At 39.7% G+C, this 22,535-nt stretch overlaps 1 protein-coding gene across 1 annotated transcript in view; it reads right to left on the reverse strand.

The window, feature by feature from the left end:
• Positions 1 to 22,535, reverse strand: part of LOC104161428 (ceramide synthase 6-like) — a gene marked incomplete at its 3' end in the record, with an annotated part of 71,256 nt that overhangs the window by 30,470 nt on the left and 18,251 nt on the right. Inside the window, 1 exon segment of the mRNA XM_009699872.1 lies at positions 9,157 to 9,214. Coding sequence (XP_009698174.1) covers positions 9,157 to 9,214 — 58 coding nt within the window.

Consider the following 22,535-nt stretch of genomic DNA (forward strand, 5'->3'; position numbering starts at 1 on the left):
ATACTGTATGCTCAGCATCCCACGAGCCTGTAGAGACCCTACACAGCTGAGAAAGAAACAGGTGAACAGAGTACTATGAAACATGTCTTTCATAATAGAGAAAACTACTTGCTCTTTAAAATAGTAAGAGTGACTCAATTCAACCTTAATATTCCAACACTGGAAATACCTTTGGGATAATACCAGCAGTGTGTGTTTTCACCTATTTGTCTTTCAAGAAAAGTTTCCATTTAGAGGAAAGAAGATTAAATGGCATAATGCACACAGAAGTGCTGTAGTGATTTTACACTAATAGTAACTCCTCAATTTTCTGGGAGCATCTGAGCTGTAATATTACTTTGGCCAAAAGTAAGAGTCCACCACCTCTTGGAGGTCCTTCAAAACATCTTATCATGACTAATCAGAGCAAACTGAGTGACAGCAGTTGCATTTTATTAGGTCCTGAATCTGACTAAAATAAGCAATCACCAACCTATCAGCTTAGTGACCAGAAACTGAGACACGCATTTCCTTGAAGGAGGAAGTGTATGCTGGTGTTTTCAAAACTGTTTTATTTAACAGCTAAAATAAATGGGGACGTATTTGATGACATCTGAACATATGATTGCATCCAGAACAGACTCAGGATGTTCTGAAGAAAACTGAAGACGAAGTATTAGTGATAGAAGAGAGGCAAGACACAGCATACAGTGAAGTTATTAAACAGTTCAATACCAAAATAGCTGCAAAATTGATAGAAAGATAAATAGTAGGAAACTTCCAAAACTAGAATGACAAATGAGACACCACTCCATGTAAACATCCCATTGTTCCTGTGTCCCAGTCTTATTTCCCACAGGGATATGAACTCACAATCTTCATTACAGAGATGCCTGTTTCCCCAAATATAACAATTCTATGAAGCTGCTGTGTGTATCAACAACTATTTACTTCCTCTAAGTTTAACAATCTCAATAGTCAAGAGGTACAGGTGAACTGTAATACAGAAATGATGTCAAAAAACCAGTCACCACACCATGAAGTGACAAGTTCTTTTTGTATTTCAAATGAAGGTGGTCTGACTTCAGGTTCTAAAATTCTTGACTATAAGCAATTCAAAATGGTATTTACCAATGCTATACTACTCTCCAAGGGCTGTAACATCTGCATGTATTTCTGCTGCTATTGTACTCCAAAAAGAGATAAAGAACATGCCAACTCAGTCAAGCAGCAGAACGAAGGACACTCACTCACAAGAAAGCATTAGGAAGCCAAGTGCGCATAGAAACTGTAAGCTACTAACAGAGTATCTCCTGCTGTCACACAGCAATTGGCTAGCTGAGTGGCTAGTGCACACACGAGGGCAAGTACTTCATTTTCTTCTTTTGAAACATCCTATGGTTTCAAGAAAGAAGAATGTTCATAACAGCAGAAGAGGAGCTCTACCTGTTGGGGTTTTTTTCCCTCCATACCACACTGCTATTTTTCTAGCTGCCTTCCATACATTTATGTCACTTGAGTAGGTTTTTGGAGTCAAATTTACACTTCAATATGGCTTTCCTGTTGCTTTGCAATCTATCTGCACCACTAGCAGTTGCAATTACACGGCAGACAGTTCTGTTGTAGGGGATGACTCTAAGAAGGGAGATGCAGAACTGACACCCAATCAGCTGCATACATACAGAAGCTTGTTGCACCTGGCATTTCTTAAACATAGCCACAGCATCCTCATATCATCAGCCTTACTTCAACACTAAATTTGAAAAAGAACGAGTCAGAAGTTATTTGTTTATACAGGCAGATGGTCCTTTTCCCAGCAGGATACCTACATGCAACTTCAGGTTCCCAAGTCTCGATATAGACTTCAGGAGACTGTTACTGCAGGGAATTCATGCTCTTTTGTGAGTTTGTAATTTTCATGGGCAATTAAAGGAAGGAAACTGAATGTGAAAAGTCACCATATGTCACCTGGAAGCCTGCTTCCAGATGTTTGTAAAGGTTTTTCATTCCACAGCATTATACAGATACTGCTTAGCAGGAAGATCAGCAAGCACGTAACAAGCCAATCCTGAATTCCTTACTCTGTTTCTTTATCACCGAAGCTAATGCTAGTTTTTCCATTTAATGGGAGCACAATCAGACCATTAACTCTTAATGAGCCAAGCCACCATTGATTTAAATGCAAATATTACTCAAGAAAACAAAAACATTACCTTGTTCCTATGTTAGCGATAAGAAAAGCAGTCCATTTAATGTCACTGGAACTTAATGTCTAGTTGGCATCAATACTGGGGTGGTGCTCTGCAAGGAATTGTTTTGTAGACATGCAAATGAAACAAATGGTGGTGCTGAAAAATCTCAGCTGCAGTCAGAAAGGGGAAGAGTTTGCATATACATGATCAGAGCAGAAATATAATTGGATAGTTATCTTTTATGCTTCAAATAAAGTGATTTATAAAGATACAAAGAATGCTGTAGTGTATTTATTACCAGGGTAAAGGAACATGCTGCTCTGCATGCAGGTTATTATGCCAACTCCTAGAAAGACCTAGGGCCATATCATACTTTCATAATCATGCTTCACAGTGATGATGGCATTTGAGGCCAAATACCTCTGTGTAAGAGTCAATGTCATCACTTCACAGATCAACTTGGACATAGGTCTTTTAAGCCATTAACTAGTGTTATCTTATTAATTACCTATGAAGATGAAAATCTTTCCAATGCTACTAGGGCTCTGGTACCACCCACAGAAGAATGCTAGCTTTGTATTAGATATTTTCTTGTCATTGTCTTTATTCAGACTTACTGTTAGGCAAACAAAAGAGTGAATATAGAACTTGTAAGATCTACATTTAAGATCACCTACTCTAGGCATTTATGTTGTAGATCTTGTATGCATATTTCTAAATACCATACAGAACAAAATAAAATCACCTTTTTCACTAATTAATTTAAAAAGAAGAACCATGGAAATGAGTTACAAAAATAAAAATAAAAGCAAACTTCACACTCTGGTTTCATGCGTATAAATTACAAGAAAAGTGAGAGATAGGCAAATAAAAAAAAAAATTCAAAGTAGATATTTAATCTGGGGAGAGTCTGTGGGTGTTTTAAAAGAAATAGGAAGCTATTTTAATTTAGGCTTCACTTCAGATGAAGCACTTAGGTGAAAGGACTGGCTTCAGTTCATACGACCAAAATGTAGCAAGGCTTGACCTAACATCTCTTTCAGAAGCTTGAAAACTAAGATGGGATGCTCACATCTAGCATTTGCCATTTTGCCAAGAATGGAGGTAAAAGGAGTGGATGGGAAGATGAATGCTTTACATGAAAGGATTTTGTGGACCACTCACTCTTTAGCCCCAGATCATTTAAATCTGCTGTGGAAAGCAGCGAGTAATGACGCTGTCAGAAAGTAATGAAAGAAAGCTTCACCTTCTCTTTGAAAATTGGTGTCTCAGTCTGACTCCTCAAATAGAAGAGTATTCACTACCAAATCTGCCCTTGAAAATTGTAATATTCGAGGTAGAAAGTGAACTGGCTTGAACTCTAACCTACATTTACATTGATCCCCTCTTCTCATAAAGTATCAGAAATGACAGAGGTGACTCCAATTCCTAATTACAATGACCTGTTTCACCCCCTCAGTGCATTAGCCACCACACTGCAGGGCATGTCCTGAAACACACAGTGCTATGGGGTGCTCGAGTGGCGTGACAAACCCATCAATCTCCCAACATCTGCTTTATACTCATTACCTAGAAAGTTAACAGTTCATTTTTATCAAATTGGAAGTTCTGGTTTGGAAGAACAGAGACAAATGTACATTTCATTTCAACAATGAGAGACCAGGAAGCAGAAAGTCTCATCCCACTATTACACCATTTGGTAATATAAATAAGATAGCTACAATTGAATGTGTTAAGTTAGAGAGGACTTTAAGAAGCAGAAAAAATTTATACGGAACATTTAAAAAGAAACCAAGACCAAAGAAGTAATTTCATCTTTGACATGCTTTGACATTGAAATGTCATTAATTACTTTACTAGCTAGAGACAATGGCAGCAAAACCCTTAATAAAACTATACCTTGCTCTGCAATATTCATTTACTTATTTTGATGCAAAGGAGAGTAAAAAATAAAAAAAAGTTGAAAGCACACAGGAGCTGGGGAAGGGAGGAATGTCCAATATGATAATTAAATACTAATAACTCTATGGTAAAAAATTTACTGAAGTCTGTTAGTCTCTTATGCATACATATCAAGACATAATTTGTAGGTGATACAATGGTTTGGCTGAGTATCTGGAAGGCTGTGAGCTATTCCTCCAAGCGTGGTCCAGTTGTGTGTAAGAAAGCAACCGTCTCACCTTCTCTACTCTCTGACCAAAGACTTAATTCTCTCACTTCACTGTAACTCTTGAGAGGGGCATGTATTTCCTTGATATTGCAAATCTTTGTAAGACATACCAGTCACACAGCTGCACCCTGCAGTTAAAATCACCTCTTGACTGAAGGTGGCAGACACCAATGGCAGAAGTTGTATTTTTACTGTTTCTTTAGGCCCAAGAAAAGGGAAACAATCAAAGCAGCTAGATATGGTGTATGCCATCAACAGTACACATTATAAGAAAGAAGTGCATTCATACAATATCACTTCAAGAGTGACATGTTATCACAACGAAGGCAAAGTTGACAACATATGCCCATTTGAGCTAGGAGGCACCAAGGACAAGACCACTGCAAACTCCATAAAGGTCTCCTGCCTTGAGATTTCAGTGGTGGAGTTGGCAGGAGGCGGGGGAGAGTGCTGTGAAGCAGCTATTGCATGATCCAGGGGCTGTGGAAAGCAGATGTCCACATGGATAGATGGAGGGAGAGAAGGTGGAAGCACGAGTTATTGTGCATTTTACATTCCTAAAAACCATCATATACAGTATCAGCACCTAATCATGATATCATGGCCTACAACAAATAGCCACGTGCAGGACACCATACTGCCAATCCTCTGCCTTCCCACCCTAAAGGATCTTCCCAAGTTTATGGTGAACTTTGTTCAGCAAAATGGCCCAATCTAAGCGCCCTGCAGACACCGCTAATACAAAAACTTATTTAAAACATATAGGTTGATAAGTTCTGTTGCAACAGAGCAAACTTTGAAGACAAAGCTTTATGTCAGGCATTTTTTCCTCGTGGATTGAGATTTTTTGAAAATACTGTTCAACAAAAGTAGGATTTTTTTACTTTATTTATGACTTTACATGTGTCACTGGAAAGAGACAAAACCCAAGAGAACAGTTCGATAAAGAGACACAGCTTTCAGTGAGAAGAAAGTTTTTTAATCTCCAGCAATTATAGCATGGTAAAAGAACTGATACATCCTATCACATGCAGTTGTTACTACGAAGACTTACAGGTTGCTTTATTGGGTGCAGAAATTTCTTTTATCTAGATCAGCCATTAACTGCAGTCATTGACAGTAACAAAAACTAGCTTGCCACAGTATTTTAGAGAGCTATGATTGCTCCGAATGACAGCTTTATTAGCTTTCACATGCTTCTGTAGGGAAGCGAAAATCCAAGCTGAAACCCCAGGCTTCTTTCTCCTTCTGAGATACTCCAGCCAGGCAAATGTAAAACTTTAATGCAGTTAGTTACTAGCATTCTAAAAATAAATTAACATCGGCACGTGCGCCACATTGACAATATCACACTGTCAGAACTAAAGCAAACAGAGTTGATAAGTCTACTAACTAATTACTGCTTATTAAGCTTGGACATGTCTTCCCAAAAAGCCAGATAAGCTTCTCAGCTCTACAAAGTCACCAAAGACCTAATGACATTTTTTTGCAAGAATGGTGGTTTGGCAGAGTACCCTAGTTAGATCTTCCTCAGGCGATTTGGTGGGTATAAGGAAACACAGACATCCACCCTTCTGCTGATACTGCACTGATGCAGTAATGCTGCTTTATGCAGCAAATAAGGAAGGTGACAGTAGAAGACAAAGTAACAATGATTTGTGTGCTGTGGGTATTACGAGAAAGGTGTTTTCAGAAAGAATGCAGAAAGTGAAATTCACCCCTAAGCAAAGGGTCAGCACAAAGCAAAGGACCTCAAAACTAGCTCAAAGTGGTGCTTAAGTAATTGACGGGCTCCATGCCAGTCTTGTAGGTAAAGATTAATTTCACCCTCAAACTAAGGAAGGTGCATTTAAGAGCGCCAAATATGAACAAAAAACCATCAGGTCAGCAACATATGCAGCAAAGCAAAGGAGCGGCAAGTTGCAAGGAGACTAGGTCAAGTTGGGAGGGAAGGACAATTAATATAGAAGTCAGCATATTTTATTGCCTGGCAACTCAAGAGCCAACAAGGAAACCATAAAAGATATAAAAGAGGCAATGCATTGGGCAAAGTGTTTTAGGAAGAGCCTTTTGTACAATTGAGTTAGTTCACTTTTCTAAAGGGAGAACCTCGTGAGAGCAAAAGTCATAAGACCAAGGAATAAGGAGCAGTTCCCACTCAAGATAGCAAAACCAGCTTTCTCGAATCAGGGATCTTAACTATCCAGAAATGGACAAACCAACCAACCTTGAATGATTCTGTTCATTTGAAAAGCATCAAAATGCAGTTTCCCTTTCAAAAATATATTCTTATTACATTTGGATGTTTGAAAGACATACTGTAACAAAATGCCTTATCCAACTATCCAAAGTTATGTATTAACTAAGCATTAGCTTAGGTTTTAAATGTCAAAATGAGTATTTCCAATGCGGTGGTATGCTGGTGGCATAATCCATTTTTCAAAACAGGAACATCTGTAGGATTTACTCTCTCTTAGCCTCTCCCAGTAAGGCAGCACGTGCTGCTGTGATGGAACTGCCCCGGTCGGGACTGTCATTGCACCTGGGCTCACTCATCATCCATATCAGTCTTACGCACTAGGTATCTTAGGGACGGTCTTAAGCAGACCTTGTTATTTCAAAGGATGCAGGTTGCTACTGTAGCATTAGCACAGCAAGACACTGCTGACTATGAAATGAAGTTTCTCTCCAGGCAAAAAAAGTTTTTTGAAGGAAACATCTTTCTATTAAATTTGTAAGAGAATTTATTATGCTTACCTTTTCTCACTAGCTTCCTAAGGAAGCAATGAAGTGTTTCTTTGCAATTATTCCATTAAGAAAACCAAGACAAATTAAAAAGGATTATCTGCTTTGGTACTGTAGTGAAGCTCTGAAAGCAGTGCCTCCCTCCAGATTTTGGGGTCTGGATTTTATTCCTTGTACACCCAGATTTCCCTCTTAAGTGGACCCAGCAAAATCTTTGGTGTTTGATGAACAGCAAAAAGCCTGTACTTTCTTTTAGTTACACCGTGTTACTAGGGAGATGGTGTAAATATAAATACAATCATAATCATCGTTTTTCTAATTTATGTACACTGCAATATGAAAAACTCAAGTATACGAATCAGATCACTGGAATAATGACAAGAGCATAAAGTGCTGCAAGACTGATTTACAACACTGTGTAAAAATAAGTAACTAAAATACATACACATTACATAATGAAGAAGTTCTCTTTGTCAAAATTAAACATGTTGAAAGTTAAAATTATGGCAAAATTACACAACTGATCCTTGTTAAGCAAGCAATGGTATACCTTGTTCAAACAACCATGCTATGTCAGCCAGCCCTCCTCAAACTGCAGCAATATGCTGAGTTGGAAAGAAGACACCCTGCACTTTGCATGTCAACTCAGCCTTTAGAAAGAGCTCACAATGGCTTGTAGCGAAGTGTGCATTTACTGTATTCTTCTTAGTCTCTAGAAACGGTGGTATTCAGTTTTTCCTAGAACAGACATTTTCTTTGTGCTGAAAGAGATTCGCTTTATTAATCATAGGTATGCTTTCTAGTAGTGATTTTGTGATACTTGCTAATGGTGATTTTTGTAGTGTTTGTGGTAATCTGGAATAAACTAGAGAAATTCAGAGGATAAAGCCTCTGTCTTCTTATGTATTACAGCATCACATGAACCCACAGTTGCAATCTCTACACCCCCGCGGGTCGAGTAACCTTTTAGGTTGTGACAACTGCTTACTAAAATCATTCTCATATTTCATACCACAGACATGAACGGAAGCAAAGGCAGAAAACAGAATATCAGATCATGACTACAGAGCATATTAATGGATGAAGTACACACAAAGTGTAAGTGTTCAAGGAGGCAGGGAGAGATTGCACATTACATGCTGCTCTGGTCCGTTTGGAGGACTGGTGCACACACTTCCTCTGGGGCTGACTACTGCTCAATAGCTGAGAACAGCTCTGATGTCCCCTCTCCGCATAGGCACATCATCAGTCCTGCTGGCACCAAGTTGCCTGGCACCTGGGACAGCCTCAAGAATTATAACCATAAAAATGCTGAGAACTTTTTTTAATAGCTACTTTAACTTACAAAGCACCAGAAACATTTAGGATACACTTGCTCATGTCAAATTTTTGTCCCAAACGAGGAAGATAAGATTACATGAACACACTGAGACCACACATTCCCCTAATTTCACCTCTCAGAATTACACAAATACGGCCCGACTTCCACAAAAGCTCTGAGAACTAGTCACACTGTAAAAACAATTTGCACCATAAATACATATTACTGTCTATGGCAAGGTTAATAGACCTATGCCTGGGCATTTAGAAGCTATCAACACCCTTCTCTACTTAAATCACCAGAAACACAGCATTGATGGGAAACTCCACTGAAACTTCTTTCCACAGTACATCAGACAAAGAATGGGCAAAAAATAGCATTTATAAAACATTAATGGATTTTGTTTGTTAATAAAAAGCAAGCTCTGCCAGATGCATTTAAACAAGGATGATGCAGAAATTGAGATTAATACTTTGGTAAGCCTTACTGCCAGCTTAATGCCTATAATGAAAAGTAATAAAGTGAACTAGGCATGTTGCTATACCCATTTTTTTTACCCCATTTAAATATTGATAAGAACTTAGATTCCTTACCAATGCCAGTAGCAATTCCTTTTATGAATGCAAATTAAATTTTAATTTCTAGTCTTTGTGAACGTAAGTTTTATGCCTGTGCTTTACATTATACCTATACAAGACTTCAAACAAATCTGTGATGTGTTATGAAAGCATAATAATATAAGTGCCTACCTTTTTCAGGAACCGTACTCCATAGGTAAATATATAAAGGTAAAATGTAAATCTCCACCTGCAAAAGGTACAAGAGATTAACTCTAGGATACCAGGTTTACATACTTCACAGTTCAACACAATTTCTTATAGCATTCCCAAACCACCACACTCTGGTCACATTAACAGAAGTTGAAGCAAAATTTTGGTCTGGTTGTCTACAACTTGTTATCAAGCATTGTGCTCATCTGCCTGCTTTTCCCAGTCTCCCATTAGCCCTCTGAAAACAGTGGTTAATTTCACCTAAACATGACAGGAAAGAACAAATTTTCAAGGATAAGTAAGCTTTCATAAGTTTCATGAAAACTAGCAGGACCGTAGAGGACAGAGGACAATTCGCACGCCTACTGCAGGGAAGTTCACTTGTTATTAGGCACCAGGACAATAAGAAATTATATTAAGCCTTCAACAGGTGACCTCAGAGTGCTGCACATTAAATAGTTTGCATTACTAAAGGCTATATCATCCACAATAAGCTGGAAATTCGCTTAGCAGATTTCAGCACTTCACTCTTGGTTTTGAGGAGTACATTTGTGTCAGATATATATAATCTGCATACAGATATATCTCCACAATTAATGTCCGCTTCCAAAAGTTTCCTTGACATAGATGATTCTACATTTTCCCAAGTACACCTGAAATAATTGCTGGGCTTCTAGTTTTTCTTTTCAGATAGGGGTAAACTAGAAGCTAGGATCAAGATGCCATGGAAAATAACAAAAAAAAAGACAGCAGGAGATTTAATACCAAAATCAGCCTCTCCTCTATGTCTTTCTCCCTTCCCCAATAAAAGAAGACATACATAGTATCTTCCTATCTTTTATACCCATTACTGGCTTAGGAAAGAAGAGTCAATGGAACTATAAGGAAATAAAATCAAAACCTCATGCAGTGTAAATTCTTAGAGGAATTCCTGTTTTTTTTTCCAAGGGTTGGAGTGACTACACAAACATGCTTGACAAACACCAGTGAGGTACTATTCATAACGTTTATAGCAGGGTAAGATTTAGCTTCCTTAGCGTGAGGCAATACTGCAGTGTGAATCACCTTCAATTACATATTTTACAGCTCTTACAACTTTCTCTCCACTAGCAAAACTATTAGCTTACAGTTAATTGGCACTGAAGCGTGCTCAGACATTACTGGAATGCTTTCAAAACTGAAAATGCTCCTATGTAAAAGAAGGTTAATCCAAACCTTCCTCTTCAAAGCTACTTTTACAAGTATGTAGAAAGAAAGTTCTGTCATACATAAATAACCCTCTGACAGGTTGAGTACAGGAGAGTGTAAGAACATCAATGAGATTTAAAGCATGATACTTCAGCTGAACAGAAACTCCCTCTTATCCTGCAGCCTCCACAGCACTGCAGAGATTGATTTATTCAATTGATACGATACAAATACCAATCCCTTCAAGGGTTCAGTCACACTAGCAACACAGCTCGCAGCTTTCATGCTTGCGGTTTCCTCAAGATACTGCAAAAATAGAGTTCTTGGAGGCAAAATATTTGTTGTGCTGGTAGACATCTTCAGATCATGCACATGGAAGAAACAGCAAGGACAGCAATATGAAGGAAGGTTTTATTTAGGTAACAATTTTCTCATGAGGCCAGTCCTACAGCTAGGAAACCTGCCATTTAACTTCAAGGTTACATACCTCATTTACTGAAAGTTTGAAGGCTGTCACTGAAAATAAAAATACTAGGAGGGAAAAACTGTCTAACCTAATCTCGCCACTGAGCACTCCCAGTGCCCTTCTTTGACTCCTGAGTGTGAGTAGTTATGATAAATTCCTCACAAAGAATTTTCTTGTTTTAAAAATCCCCTCAATATCACCTCTATTTCAGATTTCTCCAAGCAAAATTCATAACGTATTTGAGGACATTTGTAGCTTGCTGTTGGGAGATGCAATATTCCACAGAGGAGTTCAAAGGCAGTCTAAAGTATCTGAAATATGTTAATGGTTAAGTTTTAGATGGTGGGTCTCAGGGATTCTCCAGTCTGCATGGGGATCTGTAAGATTCTGGTTGCAACATTTGCTGCAGCTATCACCTCAGGGGAAATAAAAAGGCCCTTTCCCGAAACACGCAAATTCAGAAACACCAATTTCCCCATCTAGCTTTCCACCCACCTGGCAAACTGCTGCCAGTGCTGTAGATCTATGCTAAAGCCATGGATTGCCCTGTAGGAAAATTCCTGGAGCTTCAGAAAAACCTCAGAGCCAAGAGCCATCAGGTATTATGCAGGTCTGCCAAAGACAACCAACTTGCTCCAACTGTTCAAATGCTACAAAGGTGATACATGCACACAAGTACATGAGAATATATGCTATTGGTCATCTTTTCTCTTTTTCCCTAACCTGCCAAACAAGTCTACTTGGGTTGAGCATCAGAAAATAAAGCAAGGCTCAGAATTGGGTGACGGACAAAGCTAGTCAAATTGTTAACTTCTTTTAAAAAAAAGTAATATTGGTATAAAAAATTTGCTCAAAAAAAAAACATCCACAAAAGCTACTCAACAAACTTCTGGCTTGGTCAAACTGCAATAAAGAAAAAGCCAAAACAAAGCAAAATCAGAATTGGCCCCCAGCATGTTTATCATCATTAATCAGCTAACTTAGGAGGCCATAGATCTACAAAGGACTTTCCACTGCTCTGTACCAGGCAGCTAGCTGCCTTTTCTGTGGGCTTCAAAGGGAAATTCTGCCAGCTCAATACCCCAGTTGGAATCTTAATCCCATACAAAGAAGTCCAAGGAGTTTCCCCCATTGTTTTACTGCTATTTACAGATGATTTATTGCTGCAATTAACAGCAAAACATCCACTTGCCAAGGTCAAATAGATGAACACAAGAAGGTTTGGAAGACAATTAATTTTAAGTCATTAAAGTATTTATTATTATACAGTAAGTGAATATATCTGGTCTAACTAGCTAAGTAACTATGTTCAACATTTTAGTAAATGTTGCACATGAACTGCTAACACCAATGACCTTAACAACTGCAGATATTTCATTTGTAACTCTCTTTTTAAAATAAAATAAAAAAAAGACAAAGACATAACTAGATGCTTGTTACCTACAAATTAACATATATTGAGATCTATAAAATTCACATTAAACTAAATCAACAGTTAAGACCATTTACAGAGTGAGTGACATTTATGAGGCATTACAGTCAGAAGAAATATACATATAACAAATGGTCAAAATTAACAGATTTTGTTCCCATCAGCCTCAGTGGTAGAGTGAAAAAAGCAAGGAGTCTATCTGTAACTGTCAGCTATGTGCTATCAGAAATGTAATGGTTGATACACCAATAATCCTTTGCACAAGGTCACACATAGATCACTATGCCTCTGAACACATCGGGAATTGAATTAGCACCCGGTTCTCTGCCCAGTTTCCTACCTTGCTGCAGCGAGCCCATAACCTAAAACCCTGTTGATATTTTATTGGCGTATGAGCAGACCTCATTCCCCCTCAGCCGCCCCTTTTACTTGGTGGCCTAGCAGTAAGAACATCTGCCAGGCTTTGGAAAACCTAGCTTCAATTTTCTCTTCTGTCACATCTCTCACACACTCCTGAAGGGTTTGTTAGCCACAAAGCTGTCATGTGTAGGACCATCTCTTATTGTGAAGCTGTTTTATGTAGCAGAAAATACTCCATGACTTGGGACAAAGGACAGGGAGGAAAGGGACAGGAACTAGGTTGTGAAGTTGCATTATTCACTCAAAATCATACAGACAAGGCCAGAAGTTATGACAGATATGTTTAATGCAATGCAGATTTGTCCAGCAAGATTCCTCCAAAGGTGAACTCTCAATTCTCTTGCCACAAGAACTCTAATGAAATCCAACATTCACAATCTACAGTATATACTTCTTTATCCCTCTATTTGAGTCTCACTGCATCCCACTGATGAAGAGATGCAAGTGGAGGGAAACAGTTAAAAGTATGAATTACGCCCACTCACAGTAATAGCCCAGTGTCCAAACCACCTTAGTATTTTGGGAACTTAGGCAAAATGTGCTTTCTCTCTGCACAGGACATCATAGAAGAGAAGGACACCTTTTTTAAGTGTGAGGTGACCAAGTTTCACTCCCAACTGAATTCACAAAGTGGTAGCTGATTAAGAGAGGACTTTAATTTGTCCTACGTAATAGTCCCAACTCTCATGGCTGGAAAAAGCCCTTAGCCTGAGCACAGTCTGAATAGTCACAGACCCCAGGGAAGGGAAGATATCTGGCCAGTGGCATTAACCCTTTCTAATAGCTTTCCTGATATCCTGCTCAAGGTCCTTCTTAAGCATCAGCAGCTCAGGCTGAAGGTCCCCAGGCCACTAGGGACAGCTGTCATTTGGGTCGCAGCTCGTTGTCTGTAGCAGGGAAAGTAACAAACTCTTCTAAAGCAGCAGCAGCAGAACCCAACAGACTAGGAAAAGCAAAGCAAGATCTGTACTAAGATATCTTTTGTTCCCCTCTCCCCCCAGCAATACTTATTGCCCTATTAAAGCAATACAATGGAGGCCACTAGGTGAAGCACCCCATTGTGGGCGACCACCACATCAATTCACATTTAACTGAAAGATGATGACAGCTAAAGCTGCTCTGTTTTGTGAGAATTTGCTCCGGCCCTCAGACTTGAAACACTCCTCCAGCCAGTTACAGAGAGACATAAAATTTGAATGACCCACATACACACAAAGCGTGCTGCTTCAAAGACTTTTTAGGTTAATTTAAATCCAGCAAACCCAAATGAAAGTGTTCAAGAAACAAGTGTTCTGGAAGACTTGATCTGTCTGCTTGCAATAGGGTTTATGAGATTATCTTTAGGCCTGCACTAACATGCCTACAAGACTTCCAGATTGAACCAGGCTTGCGTCTGGTCTGCTCGAGCTCAGAATGAGGGAGATCAAACCTGTTTACACATAGCCCTTCTAGCAAATCCTTCAGGTTGTGCTGGTGCTTACCAGGCCAGTGTTTCAAATATGGATGTGACACACTGCAGCAAAGAGTCAAGCTAAAAAGTCACTCGAGTAACAAAAAAAAGAAATTATTTTCTAATATAGTCTTAAAATGAATGCTCTATAGCCCCTCAAGAGTGCAGCAACGGATCTGACTGCTCTTGTTTAACAGGCCAGTGCATTCCTGATCCAGAGCACAGTTAGTTTCTTAACCCCTCAACCCTTTTAACTTTGAGCTGCTAATGAAATTTTAAAGATGCTTCAGCATGATACAGAACACTAAGACTGAAAAGTTGGAGAGCCTCTGTCAACTAATCCAGTATACCGCATCATGCTTAATTCAGCAAAAACTATTTAAGTGCATACTTGAGCAGGTACTTCGCTGATTTCATGCGCATGTCTAACTAGGTTCCCTTCATCACACTGATGAATTTTGTCCTGAAAATTTCCCTCCAAATTTCTGCTCTGAAATGTGAAATTAAACTTCAGCAAATAAAAAAAATTGTTCAAACAACGTTCAAGCAAAGCACCCCTCTACGCCCTATACACGCACACTTATTTTGCAGAGCCCACCACAAGGGGTTCGTGCTCTGTGTCAGAAAGATGCTGTCCTCACCATGGACCTCCTGTCCAGCAGAGTGAGTTCAGCATGGCTGCTCTCCCAGAAAAAGGGCTGATTCTTCCAAGAATAAGGCTGAAGAGGCACAAGGCCTCTCTGCTTCTGAAGTTTTCTGTTTCTTCCATTTCTTTTGCAGTAGGACTGGCTGGCCAGCCTGTGAACACAGGTACTCCTGCAGAGCCCCCAGCTTTGCAGCACGCCCCTGGCAGTGCACAGCCCTCCCCACCATAAGCGCACACCCCTTATGGCTCTGATGCCAAACCAGTGCCTGCTGCCCAACAATGGTGTGCAAGGATCCAAAGTTACCCAACTGACTTTTGACAAGCAAATGTGAAACATAATAAAAGCACAATGTTAAAAACGTAACAGCCATTTTGCTTCCAGAATTGTAGCTATTATTTACAGAGATGCTTTGGCCACTGATTTGCTGCAGTCAGGACCACAAACAGCAATGTAAGAATGCCACACTTCAAAACTGTTAATATTAAAAACCCCTTCATATTTAGCAACTAGCCATGGGCTCAGAACATTGCCTGCAGTCAAAGAACCCTGTTTTCTGGCTCTGAAAACTATTTTCAGAGAAACTGCAGGCTCCTGAAGTTTTTCCCATGGAAATTAACTTCAGCAAAATTTCAGATTTCCTCTTCTCAGTCACCTGCTCTTCAACTCCTAGCAGTGGCTGATAGACCTCTGGGCTCAGGCTTTGTGCTGAAAGCCAAACCAAGCCTAACGCAAACTCCACAGGTGCAGGCCTAGGTTCTAGAGAAGGTGAGAAGGCTTGAACTGCCATCATGCAGCTGTTCTGCATTTTAATCCCCACCATCTGACTGAACTGCGCAAGCACATAGCTGGGCTATTGCAATCGTTAGCTGAGACTGAAAACTATTTTTGCTGCACTGATTTCCTGCGGTTGTGAAGAGTATATTCACTGTTAAGAGTGCTCAAAGGAGCATTTCTGAGACTGAGTTTAAACAATACCGAATATTTCTTTTAAACGGGAAGCACTGCTAAGTTCCCCACATGACCACTGTGATTTAAAGCAGTCCATGTTTCATCTCCACATTGCATTTTTCTGCTCCCCCAAACACAGTACCAGAGCCTTCAACTTTCTGATTCACTCAAGGGGACCAATTCATCCAATTAACCAATTAATGCTGCTCCTAACATAGGCAGAGGTATGTTTTCCTTCTAGGTGGTTATGTCTAAGGAGAGATATTTAAAGGATGATCCCAAAACCCACCAACTCTGAACATTTGGTTCAACTTAGGTTAAAAACAAACACCAGGAACCCTTCTCCCCTAAAACAACAAAAAATCCCCACAAAGATAATATTTTTTTAGGCAATAAACTATGTAAAAATACAAGACAGAGCACAGGAAAATAATGCTTAATCCATCCAAAATGTACGAGGATGACTCAAACGACCTCAAACATTTAATGGTCTCACAAATTCAAACTTAAAACCTTTTGCATTGTATCACAGGTGTTGATCTCACAGTATTAAGACTTCAGTCTTACAGTAGCTAAGTTGTACAAAACCGTGCTTTTATATCAGGCACTTGACAATTCAGGTGTTACTGTGTTTTACTCTGAGCAATCTTTCTGGATGTTTTGCCTTCCCTGATCGAAGCCCTAACACACACAAGCAGTGAGCAGTGCTATTCCACAGGATTGCTAGGGAATTGTGGTGGATGACTATTAATACTTCACAGCCTGCGTCACTAACTAGGAGAGTAAAACAACAAATTGCCACCTTCTTTTGAGACATCAGCTTTTTAAGAAATTTAGAAAAATCAGAGTTCCAACTCTTTTCCAGGTAGAACTCAAAATAAGACAGGGGGAAGGTGATCCGATAACCCAGGTGGGAGAGTCTCAGCATTCAGCCTGGACATACGTTTTCACTTGCAAATTTTCAGACAGATCTCCTAAAGAATTTCTACTCTAAGTTCCAATCTCACGACCTTCTTCACCTAATAAAGCTCTTTTAAAATAAACTAAGAGATTTATTAAATCCTACATCTGTATGTGCTCAGACCATGACAGACCAATACACTGAAGACTCAAACATGGAGCAGACCAGAAATACAATTAGCACGTAGGATGGCCCCATGGCATACCTTCAATTGGTTCAGAAACCAGACAGCAGTGCAACTGTGCTTTGAACACCTTGTACCCTCCACTAAATCTTTGCTTATCTTCATTCGTGATAACTAGTCTCAAAGCTGCAAGTGTGACAATATGGTTGACGCAGTAGCCCCAGTGCTTCAATTTGCTGCCTCCCAAGATTTCTGTAGTCATAATTTGCTGCACTTCCGCAAAGCCTGCCAGATGCAAGTGAATATAAAGAATGTCAAATAAATAAATAAATTAATAATAATGAAAAAAATCTTCTTGCCCTTTTTGGCACGGTACTGCTGTTGAGTTAGACTGGAGCAACGATGCAAATGGTAAATAGTTACTGCACTACAGTTAAGTAGAAGTTATTTGAGGAAGAAGACAATTATGCACAGCTCACTAAGATGTGCAAAATAGAAGGCATGATAAATTGAGGAATCTTTATTGCCGCCTTCTTAAATTTTCTGGCTTAAGACTTGACTGTCATCTGATTTTCCTCTTGGCTGCAGTTTGAATCAGTTATTTAATATTTAATATTACAGTGCCACTTGAGACCAGTCCTGTTCTAAATCTGTATGCTCAAAATGCAGCTCTGAAAGTCTTAAGAGCAAAATTTAGTAGTGCAGAAAAAAGGAAAGGAAACAGTGCTAAATTTTGAAGTGATGCATTTTTATAAATAATAAAGCATGTTTATATAATTAGACCAGAAAAGATGCATAATACAATAGGTGTTTTGGTAATTCCTTCTAGGTTACACAGCTTCTGTTTAATGGTTATGCAACTGTTCTCTTCTGAGCGCTGTGAGGACTACATGAAATAAAGCTCTGATACAACCTCAGAGATCCTTTAGCATTGCCAAATCTTGCCCTACCTGGAAAGCTCATGAGAAGAGCACACAGAAAAAACAGGTGTTGCTGCCACGCACCCTCCCCTGTGGTCTGATCAACAGAACTGGTTTCTCGTCAGTGAAGTTTCATGCACACAGCTGACAAGTCCTGGAGTGAAAAAAACACCCAAAGCCTTTCCAGCCGGGACCTCTAGTCTCCATTCTTACTAGTGATCTCACAAGTCACCTGTTTCCAAACATGGCCTTTCAGCTCCCCTGTGGATATCACAACAGCCACTCACTGTCCCACTCTTTTCCAGTTCTAGAGGAACAAAAACTTACAGTCTTCCAGATTGCATTTGCTTTTCACCTAGCCATGTCGTCCTAGCCATGATGGCCAACATGTATGCATAAGGCAACTTCTGTGACAGGTAATTATCTTCTTAGGCCTTTTTGTATTAGCTGTTTCCATTTTTTCTCATGCTGAATGTTACTTTCCTGTAGCATTAAGTCATCTGTTTTTCAGCCTGCTAAAGCAGATGCTGATCCCTTACATGTATTGATCTTTCCAGAGCTAGGCTAGGTGTTAGGGTTGTTTCTCCATTTCCCTGAAGAAACTGCCCAGCTGTGCAGTACACTTCAATCCATGCAACACATGCTGAATTTGTGCACAGAAACCACATACTCTTGATATTACATGGTTATGGGTCAGTCTTCTGGGGAGGGTTTGCTGTTTCTTCACATTCTGTACTTCCATTTCAGGTGATAAACCTCGCCATCTTCTAAGCAGGAGTTGCAGTGCTGTCATAGTCGAGATAGGAGGGTAAGCAAAGTTTGTAGCAGTACATTCAAACCTCCCCTTGTCTTTAATTTTACTTTCCCTTTTGCATCCTGAAGAAGTACATTTACTTAGTCATTTATGTTCCTCTCCAAAGTCGTCATTTGTTGCATCACCAAAACTTTAGAAAAACAGCTACAAGATGCTTGTTACAATGAAGGTTGTTTTTTGGTGTGGTTTTTACTTTCAAAGATTTAATATATTATCCTTCAGTATTCCAAGCACACTACAAAGAAACAAGGACAGGAAATTTTTGTATTATTTTTCATGCAAAAGTGCTGTCATCAGAGTAGCAAGAATAAAACTAAAGAAGCCAGAAACCCAAATTTACCAAGAAGCACCATCTAACTCAAATTATACTCATTATACTCTAAAAGTATTTAAATTACTAACCATGAGGGACAGCACTAAATATTTCAAAGCACAGTTCTTGCAGCATCTTGTACTGAACATTTCCTGTCTGATAGTCACAATTTCAGCCTGTTTCAGAGCTTGATCCTAGAAGATTTAACCTGCAAGTAACCAGGACTATATGAGCTGATACACTACTTCACTCTTCTGGAGAAATCCATGACAAAATTTAACTTCATTATTTTTTCATATGCCAGTTTCTTGAGCTTCAAAGAAGTGAAAAACAAAGCATCCCTGAATGAGCAAGTACTTGTCACCAGCCGATACACACAGAAGGGCCCATTGCACTAATAACAACAGTAAAATGAAATGAGTGGAATTACATGGACGTACGTGAAGTGCAAAACGTGTAGTGTACAGATGAAGTTACCAGAAAGGTCCCCATTGCAGCCTGGACCCTGTGTTCTGCCACAGCAGGTCTGTGTATACCCACCCTGGTGAGACATCGAAGCAAAAGACAGAGGCTATATTGAACATTGGGTTACTACACGCCTATGGCTACACTAACAATTACCGTAGCATCATCCCAGAAAGCATTAGGGGAACTAGCAAGTTTCTCACCTCCACCAGCACTGCGTACATATTCTTCCTGAGGCCACTGCCAAGATCTATTCAGCCACAGGCCACTGCTTGCCTCTTTTGAGCCTAACAATACTCCAGTGATGCCTACCTTGCTGTCCTGGACATACGTATGATGTTATGCCCAAATGTCACAAAAAACTATTCTGCCAATCAAAAATTTGTTTCCATGTAGGTACAGGGGAAATCTTTCCACAAAAGCACTTGATGGACAGCTGTACAAACGCAGCCATTAGGCAGGCATCATCTTGACCCAGGTTAGTTTATAGCCTTCAGCTCTCAGCAAAGAAAATGGAGGAGGGGAAAAAAAAAAATCAGAACAGCATATGACAAGCTGCTACATCAGCCTACAAAATATTTACATCTGAAGAAAATACTCAGTTCAGCTTTCTCTAAAGAGCATGAAAATACATTATTGGATGACTTACTAACACAGAAAACAATGTAGTTAAATGTCTGTAAGGGAAAAATATTAAACAATGTGGAAGTCAGCTCTCCAGGAACAGACCCACACAGTCCATGTATCTAAAAAATGAAAGGTAATTAAATGTAACATAAAACTGTGTAACAACATAAATACGAGGGAGAAGAGAAGACTAAGGACTTGCATACCGACTCATTCATTGCCACGTATAAAATAAAACCCTACTGCCACTACCCTTCAGTGAGTAAGGTATTTTGATATGGGTTGATTGTGACTAGCAACCTGTAGAGAACAAGTCATACTCAGTTTCTTTCTGTTGGTAGAGACTGAAATAGGAAAAGATACCAAACAGTTTTGGACTAGTGAGCCTGTGTAGTTTGCAGTCTCCTGTGGAAGAGAACAACCTGCTACAAAAGGCATCCCTGGGGAGCTCCCATTGGACCACACCTGTATGGATTCAGTGTGAATTTGGCAAATACCATCTGCTAGTGCTACACATGCAGAACAACTCTGAAGACAGTAGAAATGGGAGTAAGAAGGGTATTAGCATTTTGTTCACGTTTGTCTTTCTTTTTTAAATTAAAATAAGAGTAGAACTTGGTGGATATCTGCATTTACTGAAGATCCAAAAATCTGCATCCACATTAAGAATGGAGAATTTATTCTGAATCTGACAGTAACTCTTAATGAATAAATACTTCCTTGCAATGGGTTTCATAAAGTTATTACAGCCTAAGTGAACATTGCTCATGTCGCTTCCATACTGCAAATACATAACAGGTTGAACAAACGCACAGTTTGGATTGGTAACAAAATTAACATCTTAGAAAGAGAAAAGACAACTTTCTAGGAAAAGACAAAGCAATAAAGAGGTAAAAAAGTAAAAGGCAAAAATTGCACAAGTAACCACTAAGCCATATAAAGAAAGCAAACAACAAACCTACAGGATAAAAGCAATAAAAAGCACAGAACATGTTGTGAAAGGGACGAAGAGAAATGTTTTTGCTGTCTTTCCCCTCTTCCACTCAGCTTTTAAATCCAATATCACAGATGAAACAAAGAACTGACAAACACTATTACAGATTTGAGAAGTAAACACAACCTTCACTATTAATAAATAACTATTTGACACTATTTGCTATTCTACCTGGGCAAGAATGATTTTATTATTGGAAAATTTCATTTAAGGGAAATAAAAAAAAAGCCCTCACATTTTGGCAGCAATAAAATATTTTTAACAAGAGATATCAGTACCTGAAAACTACCACTTTGGAGAGATCAGTATCACAGACAAACACACTAACAAATGGTGAAGAAGCCCAATGCTTCAAGTGGAACAAGAGAGATAAACCAGGAAAAACCCCTGTGCCGAATTCACAGAAGATCCTCCCCAAACCATCAAGAGTCAGTTTTTAAGCCGTGTGAATCCCATCTAACAAGCATCAAAAGTAGTCTGGAAGTCTGTAGGATCCCAGACTGAGCCCTTGCTTTCTTGGCTGTACATCCCCTATGGCTCTTCTGAAAAATCCCAGTTGTCTCCATGTTCCTTCACTTTCAAGCCACTTGTCTGCAGTGTTTGGCAACTTCATTTAAAGCCAAGGCTGACCGAAGAAGGCAGTGGGTCTCTTCCATAACCAAGAGCTAAACAATTCAAGGTGCATGGAACATATGAAAGCAGCAGCTACTGCAGTTTTTGCAGTTTTCTTTCAGTTGTCTTTAATTGTTGCATTGTGACTGTAATTTTGAACTAGAGTTCACATTAACTAGAATTTAGGGAAGAATTATTTAATTTCCATAACATAAAATCACAGAATCACAGAATGGCTGGGATTGGAAGGGCCCTCTGGAGATCATCTAGTCCAAACCCCCTGCCAAAGCAGGTTCACCTACAGCAAGTTGCAGAGGATTGTGTCCAGGCAGGTTCTGAATATCTTCAGAGAAGGAAACTCCACAACCTCTCTGGGCAGCCTGTTCCAGTACTCTGCCACCCTCAAAGTAGAGAAGTTCTTCCTCATATTAAGATCGAACTTCCTGAGTTTCAGTTTGTGCCCATTGCCACTTAACCTTTTGCCTGGCACCACTGAAAAGAGTCTGGCCTCATCCTCTTGACACCTGCCCTTAAGGTATTTATAAACACTGATGAGATCCTCTCTCAGTCTTCTCTTCTCCAGGCTGAACAGACCCAGTTCCCTCAACCTTTCCTCATAAGGGAGCTGCTCCAGTCTGCTCATCATCTTTGTTGCCCTCCATTGGACCCTCTCCAGTAGTTCCTTGTCTTTCTTGAACTGAAGAGCCCAGAACTGGACACAGTACTCCAGAAGTAGCCTCACAAGGGCAGAGTAGAGGGGGAGGATAAATTCCCTTCACCTGCTGGCCACATGCTTCCTATGCACCCCAAGACACCACTGGACTTCTTGGCCACGAGGACACATTGCTGGCCCATGGTCGACTTGTTATCTACCAGGACTCCCAGGTCCTTCTCTGCAGAGCTGATCTCCAGCAGGTCAGCCACCAGCCTGTACTGGTGCCTGGGGTTATTCCTCCCTAGGTGCAGGACCCTACCCT

The sequence above is a fragment of the Cariama cristata genome, unplaced genomic scaffold (genome assembly GCF_000690535.1).
Source record: "Cariama cristata isolate BGI_N322 unplaced genomic scaffold, ASM69053v1 scaffold3285, whole genome shotgun sequence".
Lineage (NCBI taxonomy): Eukaryota > Metazoa > Chordata > Aves > Cariamiformes > Cariamidae > Cariama > Cariama cristata.